At 38.4% G+C, this 9,456-nt stretch overlaps 1 protein-coding gene and 1 pseudogene across 1 annotated transcript; both read left to right on the top strand.

Moving 5' to 3' along the window:
- Nucleotides 1-272: 272 nt before the first annotated feature.
- Nucleotides 273-1,229, top strand: LOC112542897 (olfactory receptor 5V1-like). The gene has a single exon (XM_088142992.1). It carries the CDS (start codon nt 297-299, stop codon nt 1,227-1,229), a length of 933 nt encoding a protein of 310 aa, XP_087999118.1. The 5' UTR covers nt 273-296.
- Nucleotides 1,230-7,493: 6,264 nt separating this feature from the next.
- On the top strand, nt 7,494-8,432 carry LOC112543094 (olfactory receptor 5BS1-like; annotated as a pseudogene).
- Nucleotides 8,433-9,456: the final 1,024 nt, after the last annotated feature.

The following is a 9,456-nucleotide window of genomic DNA, read 5'->3' as shown; positions in this document are numbered from 1 at the left end:
TGAAAAACACTTTTTTTTTTCACCTCTCAAATCCCAACTAATGCACATTTTGAAAGTAGTACAACATTCAGAAGAAGAAACATTCCAAAGGATCAATGAGGTTTTTTCCCCTTTTGTGTGGGTTTGAAAAAAGAGAATGTGTTGGTCCTCATATAACTGTTAAGTTTTCTCTATTCCTTTTTCCCTTTGATATTCTGACACCCCCCCCCCACCTCACTGTATGTTGCATTCTGGTATGTAAATGAAAGATTATTTTCTCTTCTTTTTTGAAGTTTTTATGTCACCTGAAAATACAAATGGAAAATCAGAACACCACAGTGACTTCTTTTGCCCTTCTGGGATTTTCACACAGCCTCACAGTCAATATATTCCTCTTCTTGCTATTTTTCCTGATGTATGCCCTAACCTTACTGGGAAATACTGTGATTCTGGTAATCACAAGTCATCTCCCCAGCCCCATGTACTTTTTTCTAACACATCTGGCTTTTCTTGATATCTGTTTCTCTTCCGTCACTGTGCCAAAGCTGCTGGTGATCTTCTGGGCAAGAAAGACTATTTCGTATGTTGGCTGCTTAACTCAGATGTTCTTTGTCTTTCTCACAGGAAGCACTGAAGGTTACCTCCTTGCAGCAATGGCTTATGACCGATATGCTGCCATTTGCAAACCCCTCCATTATGTACAAATTATGAACAAAGTGTCTTGTAGGTGTCTGGTGGGTGGGGCATGGGCACTTGGTTTCGTATGTGCTATGACAAATATATTACCTGCTTTGGAGCTTGCTTTCTGTGGACCAAATCTTATCAGGGATTTCAGCTGTGAATTTCCATCTCTACTTGCCTTATCCTGTACAGAAACATCCCCCAATTGGTTCATATTCCTAATATCTGGTAGTGCTGTTGCAAGTTCTTCCTTGATTGTCATTGTAGTCTCCTACATCCACATCATCTCAACTATCCTGAAGCTGAACTCAACAGAAGCAAAAAAGAAAACTTTCTCTACCTGCAGTTCTCATCTTATTGTTGTGGTTTTGTATTATGGGACTGCCTGCTTTAGGAATATGAGGCCCAGCTCAGCCTCCTCAGTTATCATGGATGAACTCTTCTCTATTCAGTACAAGATTTCAACCCCTATGCTGAACCCCCTTATCTACAGTCTGAAAAACAGGGAAGTGAAGGAAGCCATCAAAAAACTAATGGGGTACAAAGCATTGATTTCTTGTACTATCTAAAATGCATATACACACATGCAGATGTGTGCATGTATGTGTATATAAATGTGTTTATATTTCTCTCACACGCTTTCTCTGTGTGTTTCTTTCTCTCTCTCTCTCTCCTCAAACTGATCAATGCATTGTTTTGGAAAGGTATTTGGATGCTGTGTAAACTTGTGTGACTCCCTCCCATATGAATCATGATATTGATGATGATTTTGATTATGATTTTCACAATAATAAATGCTAGTAGAATTAAATTAGCCCCCCCCCCAATGTGAGCTTTTTGCATTTAGGAATTTTATTTTAACAGTGGGACTTTTTAACCTAGCTGCTGACATTTGTCACAATCTTCTGTATTCTACAGTAGAAGCTCAAGACATCAACTCTCATTGACCAATTAACAGGCTGGATGTGATGGAATCTGTACTCCACTCTGCATAGGAAAGCAAGCATTTAGCTGTGAAGTTGCTGCTGAAGCCTCATCTTGGGTAGGCCTACCAGCCGTTAGTAGCACAGCACCTGCAAGGCTGCCTTGAAGAAGTTGTGTGATTAATCTGACCATGTTGTACTAAGCTCAGATACCTCCAAGGAACAGTCAGGCATGTATCAAAGGTTTCCACCCTCCTGTATGGGTCTGGAAGTTATCTACTCTCCCCTAGTTGACAGTACATCACCAGCAGTGGCTGGCAAAGCAATTGAATGAGTGCACCATTTTTACCAGCGGCTATCTAATGTGGTGAGTTGGGCCAGGGCATTTTCGTCTCCCCCATTGAGATGTTTGTGACATTTACTGCCTTTCCCATGAGGTGGACCTTTGTAGATGCTGAGCTTCCTATGTTCCTAAATTTCAACTTTTCTGGCCTTCAAGAAATTGGCCATGCCACCTTAAATCTGTTTATCTCCTCTTGGTAGGTCATAATCCACAGTTTGAGAATCCTTGACAGAAAAGAAATATGCAAAATTATACATGGAGGCTCATTATACTTTCCTTTAAAATTGTTGTGGTTGTTTAACGATATTAAAGATTGCATTTAAATCTGTCCATCATCTCATGTCTTCATGAATTCTGAGTTTCATGAAAAATGTAGAGGCCCTTTGTAGGAGGATTGCTCTGTTTGTCTGATGTTTTCCCAGAGAAATTCCTTTGATGCCTACATTAGGGTCTTTTTAATGCTGGGTAAAAATCCTTTCATTTCCATTTGCAGAACCGTTTTCATATTTTAGAATTTGTGTGATTTGTTGCTATTTTATTTTATTTTATTTTATTTTATATCATTATGCCAAATTTACTACCTCATTACTGTTCCTCTTGGTTTTATTATTTTTTTTCCTGGTTTCTAATGCTTTTTATGTTTGATATTCATTTATTTATTTGTTAGATTTATAGACTTTCACAGTGATTTTTTTTTTTAATTCCTTATGTTGCTTTCCAAATGCATTTTTCCAAACAATTAACTTTTGTTTATATTTCTTTATACTGCCTTTCAAATACATTAAAAATGTTTAACTTCTTGCATTGGATGGTGCAAAAGCGCAGTAAATCAATCAATCAATCAATCAATCAATCAATCTTTTAACAATGAAAGACCCAGTTAAGGCATTGTGGCTTAGGTTAGACTTCAGTAGATGACCTCCCATTTCCATTTTGCGTTAAGGGAAGATACAATCAGCTATCTTTGCTTGGTGTTGTGAATGTAGCTTGCAAGCCACAATGCAGAATAGGACTCACCACTTACATCCTGATGAATGAGACAAGGTATCCCAAATCTGTTCTACTAAATCTTCTTCAAATTGGCTGGCATAGAGACAACTCTCTGTCACTTTAACATCCTAGTCTCTTTTCCAGTCATTCCACTGAAATGGTAGATGAATTAGGGTCATTTTTGTTTCCTATCTGGCAAATGGGATTTATACTTACAGTGCCTTGGTCCATTGATGGATACTGTGGCTCAGTGAACTTTGGGGACACTATGAGATATACACACTATTCAGTAGTGGATGGAAACTGGAACCATCCTCTATGACATCCATTTAAGTCATGGGTGCAAGAGAATTCTTATTGAAATATTTACTGGGACATTTCTCAATAAAGACTCAAGCTGGTCTATTTGGACTTCATTTTGGGACAGACTTTCTTGAGATGTTCTGCATATTTATCTTAGGGCGGTATTTACTCAAGCAAGATTTGAGCAGTTGGACACAGTGCTTAAATATGGAATATTTAACCAAGTCCCTTATAATGAATGCACTTGTATTTGTGGAGCTCCAGAGATAGAAGACAGAATACATACATTATTTGAATGTCAACTGTATAAAAAAGAGAGGGATCAGTATCTTGGCAGCAGATTAGATGAATGATTTATTGGGATCCGTATATTAAAACAACATATTTAATGTGCGGTCAGAATTCAAAAATTACATATACTATGGACCATTAATTGAACAAAACAGTAAAGATCTGCATATGTGGATCTGATCGGAGTAAATTGTAGGGGTGATACAGAAATATGATTTACATCTTTCATTAATTTTAATTTTAATTTTAATTTGTTTTTCATATCCTATTTTTAATATATGGTCTTAATAATGTCTTATGTTTTATATGTTTTATACTCTGTATCTTGATATGACCTAATGGCTAGTCAATAATACACTATAAATAGACTATAAAGAGATGTCCTGCAAATTCAGATTTGAAACATTTGGAGGCTGATTGGTCATAAATCTAAGTAGTGCTTGACGAGGTCCAGGTAACTTTAACCATTGAGAGGGTCAGCATTAATGGTGCTTGACCTCTCTAACACTTACCTATCTAGAAAAATGTATTTTATATTCTCCTCCTCCTCCTTAGCTCACCCGTGGAACTGCCTACCACTTTACTGGGGGGAGGTGGAAGAAAGGAAGCTGCAGACCATGGGGAAAACTGCATCCCGGCTACCCATTCTGGCATGTCCCCAAGGGCCCCCTCCCTCAAGGGAGTAAGGGCTCACCCATCAACCACCACACCCCCCAGCCAGCCCTACCTCACCAGCCAACATTCAAGTCACTCCCACATCCTTCCTTCAACACCCACAGCCATTAAGAGATTTAAAATTTCTCCCTTGTTTCCAAAGCAGCCAATCACCACTCACCCGCTGGGCCTTGCCACCAGCTGATTGGGCACAGGGAACAAAGGGAGATGGGAAAGAGGTTGGAGATATGCACATGATGATCACATGACCTGGGCTAATCACAGTGGTGCAGCAACACAGTAGTGCTGAGGCTGCCACAAATTTCCCAAATTTCAATCCCATGGGAATAATGGGTCCTGGATTTTGGACACATTCTGTAAGTTTGCCCATTTGAGGTACCTTGGTTCAAAAATTGTTGCCCTATGACACACCATTTTGCCCAGTTGAAGATTACAGAAATGAGAGTTTTAGTAGTATATAGATATATGGAAAATAAACTGTGTATTTACATATTTTTCTTTTTAAAAAATCAGCATTACTATTGTTTTCTAGTTGTTGTTGTAAAGGACGACAACAGAAAAATCATATAAAAATATCAGCAAATCATTCAAACCTTTCTTTTTCTCAAGTGTGGAAGAGTGAACTCACCATCTGGAGTGAGCAAGTATTTTTTCCCTCCTGGGATCCAGACTTTTGCTGCTCCCTGGGAAAGGGGGTTAAAACAGCCCCAACCCTCTCCTTAATTGGAGAGTTTGTTTTATTAAAAGGGAACTGAAAACAAGCATGTGTGTGAGTGTGTCAAGGAAAACAGCCAAACCAGGAAGACAGCAGAGATGTGGGAAAGAGAAGCTCCAGCCCAAAGGCAAGAACTTCATAGTAGTTTTCAGACAGCGAGAGAAAACATCAGTTTGGGGAGCTGCAAGACCATCAAGAGGCAGAGGTGAGAGACGAGGCAGGAAAAGGCTAGAGTCCGACTAGAGTCTGAAAACCCAAGCAAGGCAGCTGGGTGCAGCAGCCCAAGTGCAGAGCTCTACAAACCAACTCCAGAAACAGAGGACTCTGAGGGTTTGGAGGCAGGGAAAAAAGCCCATTTGCAAGTCCATAAAGGAGTTGAAAAGGGTTTTTCACATGCAAATGGACCGGGATCAGCTACAAGAGCTGAAGACCTGGGGGGAAAGGAAAGGTTTAAAGGAGAAACAGTTAAAATAAGGAAAACATAGTTTTAGCATAAGAATAGGAATAGAGAAATAGGACAAAGAGTAGGAAATGTATAGATTAAATAAGATTAGAAAGAGGATAGTAGTAAATTTATAGTAATAAGAAGATAATAGAATAAGATAGGAGTTTAGTTTTGTAAAATAAAACAGTTTTGTGTGGGAAAAATAAATTCAGTCTTTGTGACTGGGTCCTGACCCATATTAAGAAAATCCTAACACCAAGTCAGTGGCATATGTAAATCGTCCTATTATATCTCCCCTTAAATGTTGCTGCTGTTCCCTTGTTTGCCTGTTTGGAAGAATTAGCATTAATGTTCTACTCAAATTCCATATTGTGATTTACAGCCAAATATTACAGTTTTACTGGTTTGGTTTGTTTTTCAATAAAAATTAGGATTTTCTTCTGGCATTTGACCTACAGCACGACTGCACACTGCAGCGTAAAGTGGATTAATTGTGATATGAAAGGGAAAGAATAACACTTAGGATGCTGCCAATAAGGTGTCAGGACTTCTTACTTTATGTTGCAACAAATCTTTCAAATCTCAAGTAGAAAAAATTGTTTGAGCAGCTCACTTACTGAGGTCTTTAGACTTAGAGACAGGCAACCAGGAAGCCACTAAGTGACCTCCAAATCCTTCTGTCTGCAACCTTGAGGATCTTCTCAAAATTGTATGGCTCAATTTGGAAAATATCATGAATTACTACAGGACTAGTTGTTTGTTTCCTCACTGATTTTCAATGGGAAATGAAATATGTGTTCCCTCTGACCAGTTTAACACGTATATTAGTGTCAAAAATAACTGATACCTGCCCCTGGAACATGGAGAAAATGGCCCCAATTGCCATCCTCCTTCTCCAGCTATATTATCATGTGATGACTATTCCCTTGGGGCTGTTGGCTGAGTAAGTAACAAAAAGTTTGTTCCATTTATGGAAAGAATGAAAATAATTCCTCATTTATACTGAAATCGAATATGGTGATTCCTTTCCTTTCCTTTCCTTTCCTTTCCTTTCCTTTCCTTTCCTTTCCTTTCCTTTCCTTTCCTTTCCTTTCCTTTCCTTTCCTTTCCTTTCCTCTCCTTTCCTCTCCTCTCCTCTCCTCTCCTCTCCTCTCCTCTCCTCTCCTCTCCTCTCCTCTCCTCTCCTCTCCTCCCCTCCCCTCCCCTCCCCTCCCCTCCCCTCCCCTCCCCTCCTATTTGTTGTACTAAAAAGTTTCTATGCCACCACTTTATGTCGTCTCTCTGTTAAGGTTGTAAAGAACAGCTTCATCCTGATCAGAATCATCAATTCTAATTTGGCTCATCAAGACAACTTCAGGTAAAATTTGTTTCAGAAAGTCTGATTAAATTGATTGAAGTAGCTGAGTGGAAGCCTTAGGAGAGGATTCTGTGAGGTGAGGTGTGTGATAGAAGCTGTACAATGCTAGAGGAAAGGCTACTGTACATCAGCAAAGGAAAGCTTATTTTTCCTTTATTTTCAGTATTTCATTGTTAAGTGACTCTGTCTGCAGATGTTTCTTGGTATGTACTAGAAAATTAGATAAGGGCTTCAGATTTTAGTCCAAAAAGTAATTCACAACATACTCAGATAGTTCCTGACTGAAAAAGGTTAGAAAAAGGTATGTGTGTCCTGGGATAGTCTAGGTTGTTGTTGTTTTTTTTTCCTAGATTTTATTTATTTTTATTGAATGCTTACAGCTGACAGACCAGGTTGGAGACAGGTCATCATCGAGAAAATCTACCTATGTGGTTGCTAAGAGTCAACATGACTTGATAGCATACTGTATAATCCATCCATTGATCCATCAATCCATCAATCCATCAATGCTGACCTCAAATCCAAAGCCCTGCACAATTTGAAAGCAGTGCCAAATTCAGGAAAAGAAGCATTTCAAAGGAAAAATGCCACCCACCAACCCCCATGTGTTCATTGGAAAATATAGAATAGGTTGTTGCTGTCTAAGTGGGAATCACCATTTTCACTATTCCAATTTTTTTCCTCTGCTCTTCCATCCCCACCCCTAGGTGTGCAATGTATTCTACCCCCTAAATCATGCCAATGGCAGTTCATTTTCTCTCCTTTTCTTGAAGTATCTACATCATCTGAAAATGGAAACAGGAAATTGAAGTACCACAATCACTTCCTTTGTCCTTTGGGGATTTTCATATTACTTGCCAGTGAATTTCTTCCTCTTCTTTGTATTCCTCTTTATTTATGTCCTAACTTTACTGGGAAATGTAGTCATTATGGTTGTTACAAGTCATCTCTGCAGCCCCATGTACTTTTTTCTGGCTCATCTGGCTTTTCTTGATATCTGTTTTTCCTCGGTCACCGTGCCTAAGCTCTTAGGGATTTTTACTGAAAGGTGGGCTATTTCGTATTCTGGCTGCTTTGCCCAAATGTTCTTTATTCTGCTATTGGGAAGCAATGAAGCTTGCCTTCTTGCAGCAATGGCCTATGACCGATATGCTGCCATTTGCAAACCCCTCCATTATGTTCAAATTATGAACAAAGCATGTTGCAGATGGCTGGTGGGTGGTGCATGGGCAACGGCTTTCTCATATGCCTTAATAAACACCTTTCCTGCTTTAAAGCTGGATTTCTGTGGACCAAATTTTATCAGGGATTTCAGTTGTGAATTTCCATCTCTACTTGCGTTATCTTGCACAGACACACTCTCCAATTGGATATTATTCCTCATAACTGGTAGTACTGTTGCCATATCTTCATTGAGTCTGATTTTATTTTTCTACATCCACATCATCTCTACTATCCTGAAGCTGAACTCTGCAGAAGCAAAAAGAAAAACCTTCTCTACCTGTAGTGCTCACCTTATTGTTGTGGTTTTGTATTATAGTACTGGATGTTTTAGGCACATGAGGCCCAGCTCAGCCTCCTCAGTTATTGTGGATGAGCTCTTCTCCATTCAGTATAGCATTTCAACGCCCATGCTGAACCCCCTTATCTACAGCCTGAAAAACAGGGAAGTGAAGGAAGCCATCAAAAAGCTAATGTATTACAAAGCTTGGATTTCTTGTACTGTGTAAAATAGGATGATATAAAGCTAACTGAATACTGTCCAAACTGTGAGCTGAGAAATGGATGTGTTCTTTTGGAAAGCTATTCCAGAGCTTCTTGGTACATACAGATTAACAGATATGGTTGAATCAAAGAAGTAGATTTCATTTGTATTGTCATAGTTTAGTAGGCTTCTTTTTATGATCAATCAGCATTCAGATAAGATCTCTTAAAGCCAGATATTTTTATTACTATTGTTCAAATATGTTCTAGTGATGAGTCTCCTTCAGATGATTCCTTTGTGTAGCAGGGATTCTCAAAGTTTGTGGTTGTATGACATCCTAAACTACTAAGTGAATTTGTGTGATCATTCCCACGAATCATGATATTGATGGTGATGAGGATGATGATGAAATGATGCAAACTGCGAGTGGACTGAAACTTTCTGCATTTTTGTAGCACTTTTTATGTGGATAATTCTGTATGTAACTTGATATATATATATTTTGACAAGACAATCATTTATTTATCTCAACAGACACTTGTTTCTTCATTTTATATCATGGAGTCAATCTCACATTAAAATAATGTAACTTTGTTTTCCCTCTAAAGTGAGGGATCATAATTATTTTTATGTTATAAGAGCCTTTGAGAGTCTGGAGAAATCTTAGGACCCCAATTATGATCAACTACAGTGATATATATATACATACATACATACACACACACAAACAAACAAATAGGGTTAATTTTTAGCTTAATTGGTTTTTGGTAATGTTTATCCTGTCATAAATTCCTTTGGAATGAAATGCAGAAATACAGAATTTTGTGCGAAACAGGATCAATGGTAGAATGTATTTTCATCCTTACCTATGACTTGTACTTTGCATTAGCACTGGGGAGCAAAGATGCATATATACATTCTGGTTGAAAGAATAAATTTGTTAAAATCATTGATGTATTTCATTCCGCCCCCCTCTGAAATTGGTACATTAAGCTTCTACTAAATTTAATATGCATATTATCATCACAAGGAACAATTTCCTGATCATA

The sequence above is a fragment of the Python bivittatus genome, unplaced genomic scaffold (assembly GCF_059951505.1).
Source record: "Python bivittatus isolate LINGU-HERP-01145 unplaced genomic scaffold, Pbiv_v1 ctg000470_np1212, whole genome shotgun sequence".
Lineage (NCBI taxonomy): Eukaryota > Metazoa > Chordata > Lepidosauria > Squamata > Pythonidae > Python > Python bivittatus.
This window is presented reverse-complemented; position numbering and strand designations above follow the sequence as displayed.

Bases quoted from the DNA above. Each gene is read 5' to 3' on its own strand.
- LOC112542897 (XM_088142992.1), top strand. From the start codon at position 297: ATGGAAAATCAGAACACCACAGTGACTTCTTTTGCCCTTCTGGGATTT.